The sequence below is a fragment of the Homarus americanus genome, unplaced genomic scaffold, assembly GCF_018991925.1.
Source record: "Homarus americanus isolate GMGI-L3 unplaced genomic scaffold, GMGI_Hamer_2.0 scaffold15667, whole genome shotgun sequence".
Classification (NCBI taxonomy): domain Eukaryota; kingdom Metazoa; phylum Arthropoda; class Malacostraca; order Decapoda; family Nephropidae; genus Homarus; species Homarus americanus.
Genome location: NW_024726107.1, coordinates 2400991 through 2420314, shown reverse-complemented (window position 1 = coordinate 2420314; position 19324 = coordinate 2400991). Strand labels below are relative to the sequence as shown.

The following is a 19324-nucleotide window of genomic DNA, read 5'->3' as shown; positions in this document are numbered from 1 at the left end:
CTGCCGCGCACACACGCGCGCTGCCTACCACCCACGCCACCACCCACACCTCTGACACACACTACCACCCACACCACTAACCAACGTTACCCTACTCCCAAAAACTTTTAAATACTATGACCAAACACTGTAGTATCACCGATAAATGGTAGCCTCCTCATCCCACATCACCTCATTAGCCCTACACAACCTGACTCCCCATTGCATAGTTATCATTACCAGTCACCACACTATACCTCTCACCACAAAACACGCACCCACGTGGTCTTTCATCATACACGTTACCACAGATGGCGCTTCACCACGACAGTCAGCATCCGAGTCCCTCACCATATTATTCGTCGCACAATGGGTCTTGAGACACACCTCCTGTTGTGATATTTCGCCACATAACATTTTTTACATCACTATCTAAAATTATACAATATCTGATCCTAAGAGATTTTCCATATACCACGATGAGCTTCATAACACGAAAACAATATTAACGAATGCCACTGATTATACCACTTTCATGTTTTAGATGATAGAAGAGCATTTGAAAAAGTGAATTGCAATATATTATTTTTTTTTTTTACAGGTAGTTGCTATAGAATAAGGAATCATTTATCTGTAAGAGGTTACAGTCAAAACGAAGAGTTTTGTTGTAGAGATCTTGAAGTACAGTGATGGTATGGAATAAATGCTTTGTAAATCGATGAAAATTTACGGTTTCTTTCCGGCTCTGAAAGCAGAATCAGCTATCTACAGAGAACGACGTTATAGATAACACTGGAAAACACAATTTTTGCTTCAGATTGCAATTTTAACGGTGTGTGTGTGTGTGTGTGTGTAATAATAATAATAATAATAATAATAATAATAATAATAATAATAATAATAATAATAATAATTAACGGTTTATTAAGATAAAATGGCAGCCCGAAGGCTGAAAATATATAATGAACAGAGGTGATAAGTTAAATATGGTGAAATCGGGGAGTGTATGTGTGTGTGTGTGTGTGTGTGTGTGTGTGCACACAAGACAGGGTGGTGAAATACGTCTAGTATGGCAGTATTATGTTAGTGTTAAGGTGCAAGAACTTCTTGCTCCCTCTCGCTTTCAGCTGCCGCTTCTAGCTAGCCGTCGTGGCGAACAGGGAAGCAACTTGCATAAGTCTTCCCCTGCCAGTACACAGCCTCCTCACCATCAAGCCTCCCGCTGTGCGTCCTCGTGGCAACACACGGTAACTGGGTGCCTCGTGGGCCCGGGCTAGATCAACAGGAGATCTCGGAGTAGCAGTGGGCCCCAGAGGGAAGGCGCACAGGCTCACTGTCATGTGGACACGTCCTGGCGCCTACCAAACACCGCCCCGCTGCCTTGCGGATTAACCTTGGCAGGTATAAGGATACGGGAGTAAACCCCAAACGAAAAATCTGCGATGGAGCCCTGCATCAAGCAGACATGCTTACAGAGCTCCAGCAAGACCCCAACGGCAGTGTAGGCGGAAGAGGTAACCACCATGGAAACCCAACGACTACACCGGCGGACGAAGGCAATGCCTAATGGACAGGCTACTAAGGCGAAACCCAACACACTGGGCTATCGGCAGTAAATTGCAACTCTCCCACTTCCCAGTCGTTGCAATACTTACACCACTGGGTCAGGAAAAGGGAAAGCCAAGATGTGTGGTTGCAGCCTGTGCTCCTGCCTCACCACATAAATCAACTCACGCGCAGCCATCACCCAGCTGATCATACCACTCATCATCAAACCCCTTATACCCCCAAAAGTCCTATGGCGACGGACGAGTGGCGATGGGGACAGGCAGAGAAACTGCCTGGAGTCTCTAGTCACAAATCTGCACATAGGCGGCACAGATAAGATGGTCGTTTATGCACTGGGATCTAGGCAGCATTGCAATCCGGTCCTGTCTGTGCGACTGAGCAGCCCTTACGAGGAGTCACTCTGCTCACCCCACACGGGTAGGGGGCTAGAAAAGGTGCCCTAAACATAACCTGCATAAAAACCCAACCTGACTGGGCAACCAAACCCAGTAAGGTCATCCTTATGTGGTCGAAAACACAATCAAAATCACAGATCCAAACAACAGCAAACCATACAACCTCTTATGGTCGCTGCATGGAATGTCAGAATCCTTCTGGATACTAGAACAAATGCGCGTCCTGAAAGAAGAACTGCCCTTGTGGCAAAAGAGCTGGGTAGGTATGACATTGATATAGCAGCCATCAGTGAATCCCAGCTCCCTGATGAAGGCGAGTTCACAGAACGGGGGTCTGGCTACACTGTCTTCTGGAAGGGTAAGCCTGCTGCGGAGAGAAACTGCATTTATGGAGTTGGCTCTGCCATCCGCCAACGCATACTACACAGGCTAACTAAAATGCCTATTGGGATAAACGAGAGCCTCATATGACGCTTCAAGTCTCTCTGAATCACTCACGTGCATATACCCCAACACTGGATGCAGAGGATGACATCAAGGAGGCCTTTTATGCCGACCTAGACAGAGTGCTAACCTCTATCCCCAGTGAAGACAAGGTTGTGCTCCTTGGCGACTTCAATGCCAGAGTTGGCAGAGATGATAACATTTAGCAGGGAACCATAGGGGGAACTGGACCAGGCAATGAAATCTCAATTGCCTACTCCCTTCTCAACAAGTGTGCTGCTCACAACCTCATTATCACCAATACCCTGTTTTAGTAGAGCGGATAATGGAAAAATCGTGCAAATGGTGATACAAGCATGAAATTTGGCATCATCATACCCTAGGGGCTACTTGTCAAATTTGCCTGATTGGCCATTTAGAAATCCAATATGGCGGCCATTTTTCAAGATGGCTGCCAAATTGACCTTCGAAAGATGATTTTTTTTATAGAAATTGATGTAGTTAGTCAATCTAAATGATCTTAGTGTCGATATGTATGTTTTCATGAATGCTCAGATGATGTTTTTAATTTCTGATACTCTCAGATATATATTTGTTTTATTTATGACTGGTTTTATATACTGGTTTTGTGTTTTTTCCAACTAGGTGAGGGAAGCATGCAGAGGGTCTCTGCATGTGAGGGAGTGATTGTCGGGCACTACCAGGGCACACTGGTGACATCACTGCTGTGCAACCCAGCATGGGGTTCAGTGTCAGTTAAGAAAATGCATGTCATAGCAGTGGACAACATTGACCACAACCCCACTGCGACTACGGCCAAAACGTCCTTCCATGGGACCAGTGTGTCCATCTTCCAACATCCAAGCCCTGAGCAGGCTGGTGAGGAGCGTGAGCCACTCAGACGGAATGCAGATACGATGGTCAAGAAAATTCCTGAGCTTCCAGAGGCATTCACCAATTTCCGACCAGCTTATATTATGAAGAATCCCAATCCTCCCTTGGTAGCACTTCAGTCATTGCCAGCACCTGAGTCAATCCAGTCACACCTGCAGGAAAAGTATGCTTGGCTGGAAGAGGTCTTGCTCACTGAAGATGTGGCTGATGAAGTCTGCATCACGTGGGCAGCTCACCATGCAGCACAGAAGAGGAGTCAGCCATTTGAAGTGAGCATTACGTCTCTGCTTCCCCTGCTTCAAGATCAGGCACACTCTGTGGCAACTATCAAGCATGTCATGGAAAAGGTTCGTGATACAGTGGCTTTTCTGAGCCCAGGTCAGATCCCAGTCATAGCTGCTGACCAGCCACTGTATGCCCTGGCAAAACAAATCCAATGGCATTGGCCTGAGTATGCAGAAGACAGGTATGTTATTATGTTCGGGGGACTTCACATAGAGATGGCTGCACTGAGATCACTAGGAACACTACTACAAGACAGTGGTTGGACCGGTTCCCTTGTTGAAGCAGGAGTGGCTTCATCTGGTACAGCAGAGTCTTTTCTGTCTGTATCAAGTGTAACTAAGACAAGACTAGCACATCAAGTCACAGCATGCAGCTTGTACAAACTGATGAAGGAGGCATACCAGGACTATTGCTCTGGTGAGTCTGAAAGGTCAACTTTGAGCTTTGAAGACTGGTGTAAGCAACGGAGGCTTGAGAGTTCACAGTTACAATTCTGGAACCTTGTGCCGGACATGGACCTCACCATCTTCATGTTGATCCGCTCATGATGTGCCTTGAGCAACAACATCCAGAGGTAGCGAGGGAGTTCTACAAGGGGAACTGTGTTGTCCACAAGTCAGGAAGAGAGTTCTCTGCCATTGCTATTGATCAAGCCCATGAACAAAACAATGCAGTGATTAAAGGTGATGGAGGAGCAATTGGGTTGACTGAGGACCCAGCAGCACTTCGTAGGTGGATGGTGGCTGGACCTGAAGTGAGTCGTCTTGTTGCTGGATATGAAGCTGCGTCAGGTGCAAAAGATGGAACCACCACCAGCAGCCGACATCATGAGCAGACCCTGAGTGCACAGAAATCTTTCTTTGAGAAGGTGGAAGCACATTCCAAGATGCTGCGGGAGATGGGCAACCCTTTCCAAGAAGAGTCATCTGACCTTCTGGTGTTAGACACAAAGAACATTGTAGATCCAGATTTTGCTAAAATGGTTGGTACACACCATGAGGAAAGGAAGGACTAAAGAATGAAGGTTCTACCATCCAATCTAGAACAACAGATCCTCCTTCTTCAAATATGACCACGTTGTTAGCAGTTCCAAAGAGAAGGTACTGAAAGATGACTGTCAGCTGTTCTCGCGACTCTTCATCTCCAGTCAGAACAGACAGTATGACTTGCAAGAATTCATCAAGCATGAGAACCAGTCAGCTCCTGCCTCCCTCAGTGACAATGGCAAGCTTCATACATGTCAGAATTCACAGCTGAGTGAAATTCTTCAAGCACAAGTGAATGCTACAGATTGAGAACCACATGGAGATGCTATCATCATAGATGGCTCAGCACTGATCAATGCCCTGCCTCCATGCACCTCAAAGACTTTTGATGACTATGCCAGAGAAGACATCCCGCCCGAAGTGAAATTCTATGGTGTCAAATACAATAGGGTGGATGTAGTGTTTGATGTCTACAAAACGTCAAATCTGAAGTCTGAAGCCAGGTCGAAACGAGGACAGGGGATCAGGAGAAGAGTTACAGGAACCAGTAAGACTCCAAAAACTGGAGAAGCTTTCTGCGAGATGACAAAAACAAGACAGAACTATTCCATTTTCTCGCGGAGAAAATGTGTGAAGTACAGACGACAAGCACGGTGGTTGTGACAAAGGGAGAAGATGCCATAAGCAACACAGAGAAGTCCCTAGAAGCTGTGGCTCCATGCTGTCATGAGGAAGCAGACACACGAATATTTGTGCATGCTAGGGATGCAGCAATGCAAGGTAGCAAGTCCCTCATCATCAAAGCCAATGACACTGTCGTGGTCGTCATAGCAGTATCTGTACTGCCATCACTACAGGAGCTTGGTCTTAATAACATGTGGATTGCCTTTGGCCAAGGAGCCAGTCATCGATGGATTCCAGTTCATGATGTAGTTTCTGCGATAGGGCCTAAGAGAGCTAGTGGGATCCTCTACTTTCATGTTTTCACTGGCTGTGACGTTGTGTCTGGCTTCCTTGGGAAAGGAAAGAAATCTGCATGGCAGACATGGAATGTCTGTGATGAAGTTTCAAAAACATTCACCAAACTCAGCCAATGTCCAACAACGGTTACTGATGCTGACTTGCAGAAGCTGGAAAGATTTGTTGTCCTCATGTACGACAGATCTAGTGCAGCCTCTGGTGTAGATGAGGCAAAACTAAATCTCTTTTCCCGCAAGTAGAGCCCATATGACTCCATTCCACCAACCCAGGCAGCCCTCAAGGAACATGCAAAGCGGGCTGCCTACCAGGCTGGTATCATCTGGGGCCAGGCAACAATCTCCAATCCAGAAACCAGCAGTCCTGTCAACTGGGGACGGACGCAGAAGGGAGAGGCATGGCAGATACGTTGGACGACTCTTCCCCCGATTGCGACATGCTGTCAGGAGCTGACCAAATGTTCCTGTAAGAAAGACTGCAACCAGAGATGCACATGCTTTCGCTTTGGACTTTCCTGCACAGCACTTTGCAGCTGCATATGTGAACAACAGTAAATGCACAAAGATGCACTGTCAGGAGAAGTCACAGGAACCAGTGCTAATAGTGAGTACGTTTTTTTTAGTAAGTTCTTTTTTGTTATATTTTTTTACTAAAATTGTTATTTTATTTGGATAAAAATGTTACAATGGACTTAAAACTATAAGAAATCATTCGAGCATGCTTAAAAACATACATATCGACACTGTTAGGTTCTGAATAATAAGTTCTATATACAGGAGAGAACCAAACACCTGTATAGTTTTGTAGGTTCGGTTTACTGGATAAGAGTATGTACACAGAGGGGGGGGGTAGCACTCCTCAGCTAGGCTCCTTGTCAACTGCTATAGACGACGTATGGCAAGTGATACATTAGCAGCTTCCATACGTCGCCAGGCACAATAATTAAGCATGTGGGATATGGTAATAACATTGCCACACACTGCGAGCTAGGCTGAATAAATAATACATAAATGGAGCACATACATGATATACATACATAATATATAATCCAGCATACATAATATACATACACCTCCCTCCCCCCTATACGCTCATAGCAAAGTCTTGAGCGGACCTTTTCTTCTGGATCCGTTCTGAGCGTCGAGGGACTTCATCACTGGGAAGGGTATGGGACTCAACACTGGTGGCGGGGCCAGCAGAAGGCATTGTTACGGGGCGGAGAAAACGGCGGTTCCTCCACCACACACGACCACTGGGTAACCGCACCTGGTAGTCCCGTGACCTGCCGAGACCCATGACTACGCCTACTTTGTCCCAACGTAGGGAGGTCGGGTCCTGAACACGGACTTGGGTGCCGACACTCAACCTGGGGAGAGAACGGGCGTGGTCGTTGTAGCGGGCGACGTCCTGAACACGTTCGGCGGCTCGGCGATCACAATCCTCTGTCTTGGCCTGCCACTCCTTGGAGAAGGATTGAGGGTGAGCAGGGACACAAGAACGAAGGGGGCGTCCATACAAAACCTGGGCAGGGGAGCGTCCGGTGTAGTTGGGTGTGTTGCGGAGTTCAAGAAGACCCCGGTCGAAGGCCTCGCAGTCAATGTTCCCAGAAGGGGCCACCTTAAGGATGAGGTGCTTCAGGGATTTGACAGCAGCCTCAGCGTGGCCGTTGGACTGCGGGTAATGGGGCGATGACAACACATGCCGGACTCCCCATCGGTCAAGGAACACAGCAAAGTCCCGGCTTGTGAACTGAAGCCCTCCGTCGGTTCGCAGGCGTACAGGCACGCCCACGTCACGGAAGTAGTGGCGGAACTTGCTGATGGTGGCGGCAGACGTCGTGTCATTACCGCACTTGATGACAACCGGCCAACCAGAGAGACGGTCGACGATAACGAGGAAGGACTTTCCTGACACACAGAAAAAGTCGGCCGACACAGACTCAAAGGGGCGGGTGGGGTTGTCGTCACTCATGAAGGGTTCCTGCTGCTGGCTGGGTTGTAATACGTGGCGGGGCTTACACACCTGGACAGCATTGGAGATGTCGGGGTCGATGCCAGGCCGGAACACAGTCTGTCTTGCACGCCGTTTGGTGGCCTCGGCTCCACAGTGACTGTCGTGGAGGCGAGCCAGGGCGTGGGGACGTGAAGCAGCAGGGACAACTACCGAAGGAGAGATGTCACTGGCCAGAGGTAGGGGTAGGGCGGCAGCAAGGTAGTTGCTGCTCCCTTTGTGCACCCTGTTGGCGTATTTTACCTCCAGAATCTGTGTTGGGAAGTCCTGGGAGATGATGGCCAACTCTTGACAATGTCTGTAGGACAGCAAAGGAGTCGGGACACCATTATGCACGTCAATCCAGGCCTGACACGACCTGTTGCCAAAGGTGACATGTGCATAGAGTGAACCCAGGGCTGGGGCCATCTGTGAACCATCTGCCGTGACGCAGAGGTCCTTGGGAGGCGGTCCGAGATCGCTGATGTACTGGGGGACTTTGGTCCTGGGATGCGAGGAGTACACCCTCCTAATATGGGTCGGGCTTTGTCCAGGATCGTCGTGCCTCTGATTTGGCGACTGTGGGCGGCCCTCTCTGGTAGAAGGGCGCCGAAGCTTCCGCCGACGCTGTCCCTTGGGTTTGTGGGTAGGGCAACACTTGTCATAGTGGCCCAGACGACCGCACACATTGCACTGTACGTACTTAGCTGGGCACCGCACTGTGAGCGACCAGTGGCCCTTACGGTCACAACTGTTGCAGGTAGACTGAGCAGCTGGACACACCTGTGTTCCGTGCTGCTTACCACAGTTGTTACAAAATGAACCGGGCGTGGACGTGGTGGGCGAAGGCGTAGGAGCAGACTTCTTGTCCTTCTTGTACCGGGAAACAGCGCGTACAGCTGTAGGGGGAGCTCGGATGGCAGAGGTGGCACACCTGGCAGCCTCATAGGAGCGACATATCGTCAACACATCCTGAAGAGAAGAGGAAGAGTCGAGGGAGGTGAGGCGTTGGACAAGTTCCTCGTCCTTAACACCCATCAGGATCACCTGCTTCAACTGGGTCTCCTCGCACTGCTGGTGGTGGCCTGAACATATATCTACCTCTTCCGAGGCTCTCTTAAGACGTACATAAAAAGCGTCAAAAGACTCACCCTCCATCTGTCTGCAGCTAAACAATTCCCTCCTGCGCAGAGCTTCATTCTGCTGTCCTTTGATGTGCCGTTGTAGAACGTCCAGTACCTCCTCTACAGACAGCGAAGAGGTTGGGGGTACCTGCAACGTATGTTCTAAGACACGCTGAACTTCCAAGGACAGGCACATACGCAGCTGGATGAGTTGTTTAGGCTGTGACAAACTCTGGAGATCCACCATTGTAGCATAATCAGTCCACCGTCGCCGCCATTCACGAAAAGTCTGGAAAGTCACATCAGGCTTCAAGATGGGCGGTGTTTGAGCTGCTGCTTTAGGTGGGGCTGGGGGGCGTGAAGGAAGCATGGATGAGGTATCTGAACCAGTCAGTACCGAGGCAGTGTTAGAGCCAGGGGCTTGGTTAACAGTGAGGCGAGATATCAAGGCTTCAAACCGTGCACTGTCTTCCAATCTCCGTTGGTGGTCTCGTTCTGCCTCTGCTTGCCTTCTGTGCTCATCCGCCAAACGTCTGTGAGCTTCATCCTCGCATCTCTCATCTCTCATAAACTTCAGTAAAGCAATTATCTCTGGAGACAACGCTGAATATTGAGGTGAAGGACTGCGCGATGTTGTGGGGGCTGGAGCGTCGTGGCCGGCCTGGTCATCCATCTCTGGGGAACTATCATCCGCTTGACTCATCCAGGCGCTGGGTCCACGGCTACGTAAGGCATGAGACATAACTACTTCATCTGTGTACTGTGTCTTAAATCAGTGTTGACCGGTCAGCCCGTCGTATCAACAAGATTTCAGACAAAAAAAATTAATTAAATACACAGATAAGTAGGTTATATATATAAAATATATATAAGAAAACCGCGCGGTCAGAAAGTGTTAGTGCATGTATGTGTGTGTGTGTGTGTGTGTCCCGAGCAGGCAAAGCGTCTCGCCCCAGCTGTGAGGGGGGGTGGAGGCGGCGCTGTGAGGGGGGGGGAGGGAGAAGCGCGGCAACTCCCAGTCAGTCGCCAGTTACCCTCAGGACGCGGTCAGAGAAGGGTGCACTGAACTCTACTCCTTATAAATGCCCAGAACGTGCAGTATACCTTGGGAATCCTTTTAGAACAAGGTCACACATGAATGGCACGAAACACACAATGCACTAAACACTTCACAGAAAATCACTGTCACTGACACTGCTCAAAGTTGCGAAATTCTTCGAGGAGGGGGGATGACGGGCGGCGGTTGGTTGACGCAGGGAAGGAGTCCATAAGCCTGCTTTCCACAAAGTTTGCACTATCACTCGTAATAATCCAGTAAAACTACGCACTGCGCCATGTTAGGTTCTGAGTAATAAGTTCTATATACAGGAGAGAACCAAACACCTGTATAGTTTTGTAGGTTCGGTTTACTGGATAAGAGTATGTACACAGAGGGGGGGGGGTAGCACTCCTCAGCTAGGCTCCTTGTCAACTGCTATAGACGACGTATGGCAAGTGATACATTAGCAGCTTCCATACGTCGCCAGGCACATTAATTAAGCATGTGGGATATGGTAATAACATTGCCACACACTGCTAGCTAGGCTGAATAAATAATACATAAATGGAGCACATACATGATATACATACATAATATATAATCCAGCATACATAATATACATACAGACACCAAGATCACTCAGAATGACCAACTACATCAATTTCTATAAGAAAATCAACTTTTGAAGGTCAATATGGCGGCCATCTTGAAAAATGGCCGCCATCTTGGATTTTCAAATGGCCAATCAGGCAGAGATTTACCATACCAAATTTGATGAGTCTATCACCATTTGCATGATTCTCTTGAAAAACTGCATTTCGCTGCCTCACTATTTAGGCAGGCCGACTGGCATCTCATTAACTACATCATTGTCAGAGAGAGATCGCCGAGATGTCCTCATCACCCGTGCCATGCGTGGCTGAGACCACTGTGACACTGATTATCGACTTATCAGATCCAAGCTCTCACTTCACGTTGCACCAAAACGGCGAAGGCAGCAAGCCTCCAGAAGAGGTTTAAATTTTAAGCGTCTGTAGGATCCAGCGGTAGCACATGCTTTCAGAGAGTAGCTCGAACATGGGCTTATAAACAATCCAACAGCAAACAACGTGAATCCCAGTGCCGAATGGGATACTCTTAATTCTGTTATGACAAAGACCTGCAGAGAGACCCTCGGCCAGCTCAAAAGAATGCACCAGGACTGTTTTGATGAAAATTACCTCGGCAATTAAAGTACACATCGATGATAAACGTGCTGCTTTTACTGACTGGTAGAACAGCCCTCAGTCTCGGACCAAAGCTGATACCTTCCGTAAGAAGAAAGTGGCAACCCAGATGGAACTTCGCAATCTAAAAAACGACTGGCTTAAAAATAAAGCATGTGAAGCACAAAAACTTGCAGATCAGCAAAAGATGCGCGAATTTTTCATTTCCACTAAAACTTTTATGGACCAGTCACTCGTGGCACAGCCCCCTTTGCTCATTGATGGTAACCACATAATTAAAGACGACGAAGGCATCCTTCAGCGCTGGAAAGAGCACTACCATTCATTGCTCAACTGAAACACGATGTGAATGTCCTGACTGCCCAGCAGGCCCCTCAGCATCCAGAGCTGACCCACCTCAGCTATCCTCCATCCCTGGATGAGGTAGCTACTGCCATCAAACAGATGAAAAATAACAAAGCCTCAAGGCCTGATGGAATCCCAGCCGAGGTGTATAAAGCAGGAGGACCTCTACTTACCAGCCGTCTCCACTCTCTCCTGGAGAATATATGGGAAAAGAAGGAATTCCCCCAAGCTCTTAAAGATGCCTCCATTGTTAATATTTATAAGAACAAGGGGGACCCTGTCAGATTGTGCCAACTATCGTGGGATCTCGCTGCTCTCCGTAGCTGGCAAGATTATAGCCCAAGTCCTCCTAAACAGACTTCTTCCTGAGGCGAAAAACTTCCTCCCAGAATCTCAATGTGGTTTTAGACCATCACATGGTACCACTGACGTGATCTTCACTGCCCGTCAGATACAGGAAAAGTGCAGAGAACAGCGTCGTGACCTGTACATGGCTTTCATCAACCTAACCAAGCCTTTCGACTCGGTCAACAGGGAAGCCCTCTGGTGGACCCTCAGCCGTTTTGGCTGCCCACCAAAATTCATCGCCATTGTGAGACAACTCCTCGATGGCATGTACGGCAGTGTCCTGCACAACGGCACCCAGTCAGAGCTCTTCCCCATCCAAACAGGGGTTAAACAAGGGTGTGTACTGGCACCAACTCACTTTTCCATCTTTTTGGCTGCCTTCCTTACTCGTGCCAGTGCCAATTTAGCCAGCGGGGTGAACATCGAGTACAAAAGGCGACTCCAAGCAAGAACAAAGGTGTCGGCAGCTTCCATAACTGAACTTCAATATGCAGACGGCCTCACCCTTGTTGCTCATACTGAACACAACCTACAGGAGATCCTGAACACCTATGCAGACGCGTATGCACAGTTCGGCCTTGAGGTGAACGTACGTAAGACTCAGATTCTCTTTCAACCTGCCCCTGGTTCAGACACACCTCCACCATCCATCCAGCTTAACGGTACTACACTCTCTAATGTTGCCCAATTTCGATATCTCGGCTCCCACCTGTCCACCACCGCAGACATCGATAAAGATATTGAGCATCGGATCAGTAGCGCATCTCATGCCTTGGGCGGACTCCGAAATCGTGTCTTCAGCTGTAGGTTGCTGAAATTATCCACAAAGTTGCACTTATATCAAGCAGTGATCCTGCCCACCCTACAATATGGCAGTGAGACATGGGTCACATACAGTTGGCACCTCAAGGCACTTGAAAACTTTCACTAACGTAATCTACGTTCCATCCTCCGAATTCGCTGGGAAGACAAGAGAACAAATGCCAGCATTCTTGCTGACACCAACTGTAGGAGCATCGAGGCTACCATTATCCATGAACAACTACGTTGGACTGGCCATGTTACCCGCATGGATGACAGTAGACTGCCAAAGCAACTATTTTACAATCACCTAACGAATAGTAAACGTAACGCTGGCGGGCAATTGAAAAGGTATAAGGATAGTCTTGAGACAAACCTGAAAAGGTGCCAAATCGACCCCCTCACCCTCATCGTAACGCTTGGAGGAGCACCACACGGGAAGGTGTCAATACTTTTGAGTTAGCCCGACTTCATACCGAGGCAGATAAGCGCCAGCGTAGGAAAGACGCTGCCACTGCCCCTCCCACAGCAGATGGAGCCCTCCACATGTGCAACGAATGTGGACTATGTTGCCAGTCCTGTATCGGGCTCTTTAGTCGCCTGAAAACTCACTAACCTAGGTGACATCCCTAATAACCCATATCATTTTAACATAGCTGGATGATCGTCATACTCGATTCCGATTTACAGCAAAGTAGTGTTTGTGTGTGTGTGTGTGTGTGTGTGTGTGTGTGTGTGTGTGTGTGTAATAATAATAATAATAATAATAATAATAATAATAATTGACGGTTTATTGAAAAAGTTCTGCAGCCCGAAGGCTGAAAATATACATTGGACATAAATGACTTATTACATACATTGGTGGTTTAACAAAAGCCTTCATTAGAGAAAGGTAAAGGAACATACAGTGAACATACAGATTAATGTAGGTGTTGAACAGCAAAAACGTAGTGTAGTAACTCCCTCCCAGATGGTGTTAGGAGGGACCTCACGTGGTGTAGTAGTTCCCTCACAGATGGTGTTATGAGGGGCCTCACGTGGTGTAGTAATTCCCTCACAGATGGTGTTATGAGGGGCCTCACGTGGTGTAGTAATTCCCTCACAGATGGTGTTATGAGGGGCCTCACAGATGGTGTTATGAGGGGCCTCACGTGGTGTAGTAATTCCCTCACAGATGGTGTTATGAAGGGCCTCACGTGGTGTAGTAATTCCCTCACAGATGGTGTTATGAGGGGCCTCACGTGGTGTAGTAACTCCTTCACAGATGGTGTTATATGAGTGAGGTGTGGTTCCAGGCCTTCCTATCCTAGACGGATTAACACATCGCTGGTAGTTGGGTCTCACTGGCCGTTATCACTGGGTACCTGGGACCTCACTGTGTGAAAGGTCAAATTGGGTACCACTGTTACTGTTGAGTTGTTCTCACTGACTTAAGCACTGTTCACCACTGTTCACCTCTGTTTAACACTGGTTCCATTTCTTTCCTAAATGAAATAGTAACTTCTGGCGTGAACTTGTTGATATTCCGGTGGGGAGGAGGGTTCAGGGGAGGGGGTTGGTATGGGCCAACATAACAGTTGACCTGGCTGCTCCAAGAGGAGCGCCAGGTACGTCTTGACCCTTCCGTGGTCAAGTGTGTGTGTGTGTGTGTGTGTGTGAGTGTGTGTGTGTGTGTGTGCAGGTGTGTGTGTGTGTATCTTGGGTGTTTCCGAAATACAATTCATAATTCTCGGGGTGTATTACCAAGAAAGAAAAAAAGGTGAATTTAGGAAACATAGTCATGACTGCCCGTTATGGACAGTATGCATACAGCACACTTTATAGTAAGTCTTCGGTACAAAAGGAGGCAGCATGGCTCTCAACTAAGTTCACTTCACCAAGCTGAAAACGTAGGTACTGTACACCCGTGGACCCTCATAGCGTTAAACAATGACACAATGTGACAAACTGGACGAAATATTATGAAAAGGAGTGTTTCACATTGGTAGCCCTGCTAAAATAATATGGCAGTGATGAGTTATCAGTTATTTATCTCATTATAAGTTTGTATGTTCACAATATTTGTATCATGGAAAGTAAAGCATTTAATAAACCACTTTTAATGCATATGCTACATTAATAATTGATAAAGGGACCCCCAACCTTTATTAGGCTGTTAAATCTCCTTGGCATGGAGTCCAATAGCTCAGTAGTGAGGACTCGTCCGGCGGTACCTCCCAACTCATCCCACACCTGAAGTGCACTTATGACGACCCTTTCGCGCCTCCTATGGTGGGTCATCAGCATCCATTGTGTCATGGCAGACCATACGTTCTCGATGGGGTTAAGGTCCGGAGACTGTGGTGGGTGTGGCAGTCGGGTTATTTCCGGGTGATGGACAAAACACTCTTTGACGACGTGACAGGTGTAGATGGGGCTGTTGTCTTGAATAAGATAAAAAGGCTCAGGCTCGGGAAACAACAACGCCCTCACTGGCGACAGTAGAATGCTCTCTAATATGTTAATGTACTTGAGGCCGGTGATTCTGTCCGACCCAACTTCGGCCAGCTCCCCCACACCTCCTACGTGCATCCACCTAGAAACTATCGTCTTTGTTGTAGTATTCTAGAGCATATTCCATTCTTTTCTCCCTGTTCAACTCGAGAGGTGCGGCTTCTTTGCTGGCGTGTAACTACGCTGATCCATGGAGTGAAGTTTGCTTTGGATAGTTTTACCTTGGGTTACTTGGGTTACGACCCAAGTAACCCAAGGTCATCTCGAATGCTGCCAGGTGTGACAAATGGACCGGCGTCAATGGTCGCCAGTATTGCCTGATCCAGAGTTGGCGGAAAACATGTTAATGTCGTATTTCATTTATTTTCTGACCTTATCAATATTAATACATATAACAAACCTGGCCATCTTCCCGAAATGTGCATCATTAGCGCCCGCTCCGAGGCCTGTTGTTCGTCGCGCCTGTCTCCTCGTAGAGCCGAATCAACTTAGTTACAGTTGACTTGGACACGCCAAGCTGCCCCCAGTTCCATAGTTGCTGAGGCCATGGTTGTTGTAAGGGCGGTAACGATCTCCCTGCTCGTTACCGCTGCTAACTTTCTCGTTTGCTGGTGCGACCAACACTTGGGGGGTTTGGACAGAGATGAGAACGGCGCTTCTACCTGTGTCGTCGTCAGATCCTACTCATCAGTGAGTGCAGTCACTACCTTCCCCTGCTATTCTTCAAATTCTGGCTGTGATCTCATCAAGGCTCGGGACTCATGGGCTGTGTCCCCAGACCTTCACCTATCGACTGTGAATTCTCTGGACATCTACCACTACCCCATACCACGACCGTCAGTTCATCTCCTCCGTCTGTGCCCCATTGTTCTCCTGCCATATCAAGACATCGGCCGCTGTCGCTCAAGTGTGGAGTTGAATGGACGCTTCCCTCGAGTGTAAATCACCGTGTTCCGGAACCTTCCCCAGGGCCACTGTCGTAGGAAATATCTGTGCATTGCTTGATTCTATTGTTTGATTTCTTTAATTGCTGACTTTTATTGTTTGATTCTCTCAGTTGTTGACTCTCATAAACTGTTTGATCCCATTAATTGTTTGATTTTATTAATTGCTGACTCCCATTAATTGTTTGCTTCCCTTTAATTGTTTGCTTCCTTTAATTGTTTGCTTCCCTTAATTGTTTGACTCCATTAACTGTTTACTGCATTAATTGTTTGACTCCCGTAATTGTTACATTATGTTTATTGAGTGGTGTCAGAGTTTTGTGTTATAGTTTTTATAGTAAAGAGATGTCAATCTCAAACGGTTGTTTGTTATTCCTCAGAAAACCATGGTCCTTGACTTTCCTTTATTAAGATCCTGATTAGTCTGGTAAGGGATTTCTGTCCCTAAGTCCCAGACCTTTACAGTTGTGTAGAACAATGATAGATAAACGTGTTAAGTTTATCGTCTCCATGAAGAGTAACGAGACCGTAACATGGATATCCTGTAAAATTTAAATTTAAATTTTAATACTTTATTGACAATAAAACTATTACATCAAAAGGACAGGGTAGTATACTACTCCCACCCTCACCTTTGTCATCCACTTCTGGGGCTTATTAAAAGTTATAAATGTTATAACAATACAATAATTATTTTTACATAAACGAAATAGCAGATAATGTAATCTTACACTATTACGAGTGAGCGTTCATCGTTGGTTGTGGATTCGCAACGTGAACTTCTTTGTTTGTGACGTCATTTCTGCCCGCGTCCGCTTGCTTTGTTTACTTTAGTATGGGCCCGGCAGTGTTTAGTACAGAGTATCTCCTTTCTTATTGTACATTATTTTTCTAGTAATATAACGTGTAAACCTTGCTCGACTTTCATAACACCAAGTAAAGTATTATTTGTGAAAGATTATTGTTAATCATATTTTAGAGTTCCACGGAAAATAATTTACTTATTTATGAGGTTTCGTGTGGTGGATAGACCACGTTGTTCATCGTAGTTTCTAGACTAAATAAGTCTTTACTTTTGTGTTCATTATTTTGTCACTCGGTTGAGTCATTTATTTGATCAGATTTAACCTGTATTTTTTTTATTTTTGTACATAGTAATATATTTAATTTATTGTTTATTTGTTAATATATTCTGTAATTAAAACTACTGCATGTATTTCAATATACCACATAGTAATGAGGTGATGATTTTGGTGGGATCTATTCCTTGGACCTATAATATAAAGAGAAGTTGAATTTGTAATTTTGATACACCCTAAGAAGGCCTAGGGTCGTAACAAAAATTGGCGACCGTGAGAGGACAGATCCCTTTATCAATCATTATCTATTGGGAATATTTAGATATAGTGATTCTTTATTGATTAATCATGGATACTTTTGATCTTGAGGAGTTTGTTGAGAATCCATCCGTGAAAATGTTGAAAGACTGTGTTCTACGAAAGGATGATTGGATGAAACTTGCTGATACATATGAAATTGAGTATCGACGTAGTCAAAGAACGTCTGAAATTCAAAGTGCAGTACTAACTGAACGTGTAAATGAAGAGGTGCTACCGAAGGGGGCACTGACTTTGCGTTCATTTGACCTCAGGGAAGCTGTAGAGATCAGAAAGTTAGAAATGGAGCATGAGTTGACTTTGAAGGAAAGAGAAGAAAGGGAAAGAGAGCGTGAAAGGCAGCATGAATTAGCGTTAGCACAGGTTAGCAGTAGAAGACAAGACTTACAGGCATTGTCTTTAGAATCTGAGACAAAATTGTTTGATGTGACAAAACATTTGAGACTTGTGCCTGCTTTTGACGAGGAGGACCCAGAAGCGTTTTTCATGCAGTTTGAGAAAATTGCAAAGTCATTTCAGTGGCCTGAAGAGTCGTGGATTGCTATTATTCAAAGTGTGCTCACTGGGTCAGCTGGTTCAGCATTTTTGTCTTTGTCAAGTGAAGTTTGTCGTAGTTATAAGTTAGTGAAAGAAGAAATTCTTAAGGCATATGAACTCATTCCTGAAACATATCGAGTGAAATTTAGGACTATGAGAAAGACTGATGCACAGTCGTATATAGAATTTGGTTATTCATTGAGTAAAATGTGTGGAAGGTGGATAAAGTCTCGCAAGGTAGAAACTTTTGAGGAACCTGTTGAGTTGATGATTTTAGAACAGTTCAAAAGAGCCACTCCAAGAGATATACAATTGTACTTAGGAGAGAGAGATATTAGTAATGTTCATAAAGCTGCTGCATTAGCTGATAGCTATGCCCTTACTCACAAAATGCATCCTGTTAAATCTCAAAATCATTCAGGTGGAAAGGGTTTTGTAAACAAGGAAAAGGGTGGTAGGCAGGATAGTAGTACTGCTTCTTCTAGTAAAGTAAGTTTTCGCGGAAACTCAGATGAGCTTTCCAAGACCTATGCCAAGAGTAAATCATTTGTCTGCTTTTACTGTAAGAAACCAGGTCATGTGATTGCGAATTGCCCTAAATTGGAAGCAAAGAAGGAAGAGCCAGTGCTCTCATTCGATCCTCTGGAGAAGTTTGACAAAACTTTAGTGAGAAATCGCCCAAAGGAGGATTCTTTTGAGCCCTTCAGGTTTGATGGTTCAGTTGCAGTTGAAGAATCAGGTGATCAGTACCCTGCAAAGATTTTGCGTGACGCTGGTGCTTCTCACTGTATTCTGTTGAAAGGATCTGTTCCCTGCGTGGAAGATTCCTATACTGGAGAGCATTTGGTGCTTAAGGGTGTCGGTGGAGTGATCACTGTTCCTTTGTGTAGGGTGTTTTTGAGAACTCCACTTATGACTGGTTGGGTGACTATTGGTGTTCAAGATTCTCTTCCTGTGACAGGGGTTACTTTTTTGCTGGGTAATGATACTGCAGGAGCCAGCGTGGTGCCAGATCCTGTGGTATCTTCGACTCCTACAGAGGAGAATAATACTGGTTTAATTGAAGAAGAATACCCCGATTTATTTCCTTTATGTGCAGTTACAAGGAACCAGACTCTTCAGAATAAGGTAAGATGCCCTAAGCTTTGTATTGCTGATAGTAGTGCACCTGGCAATGATGAAAATGATTTGGGTATTGTGAATCTGTTTGACAGTCAGGATGATTCATTTGATAGTGACATTGGTGGATGAGATGTGAGTGAAGCTAAAGATTCAGTTAACATTCATTCCCCAAAATCTGAAGCTGATCTCTCTTCTGGTGACAACATTACAATTCAGAAAGTACCTGTCACTAGGGAAGAACTGATAGATGATCAGCAGAGTGACTCCGAATTAGCTGAACTATGTAGGAAGGCTGTGGATATTGAAGAAGCGGCTCGCTTGCCTGTTTGTTACTGCATGGATTCAGGGTTACTTATGAGGAAGTTCAGATCTGTATCTGATCCTTCTGATGAGTGGAATGTTGTGCATCAGGTTGTGATTCCCAGATGT

General features: G+C 46.2%; 1 protein-coding gene across 1 annotated transcript; it reads left to right on the top strand.

Moving 5' to 3' along the window:
• The first annotated feature begins 17266 nt into the window (after positions 1-17266).
• On the top strand, positions 17267-19024 carry LOC121865357. The gene has a single exon (XM_042364694.1). The coding sequence runs from the start codon at positions 17267-17269 to the stop codon at positions 19022-19024; it is 1758 nt and encodes a 585-aa protein (XP_042220628.1).
• Positions 19025-19324: the final 300 nt, after the last annotated feature.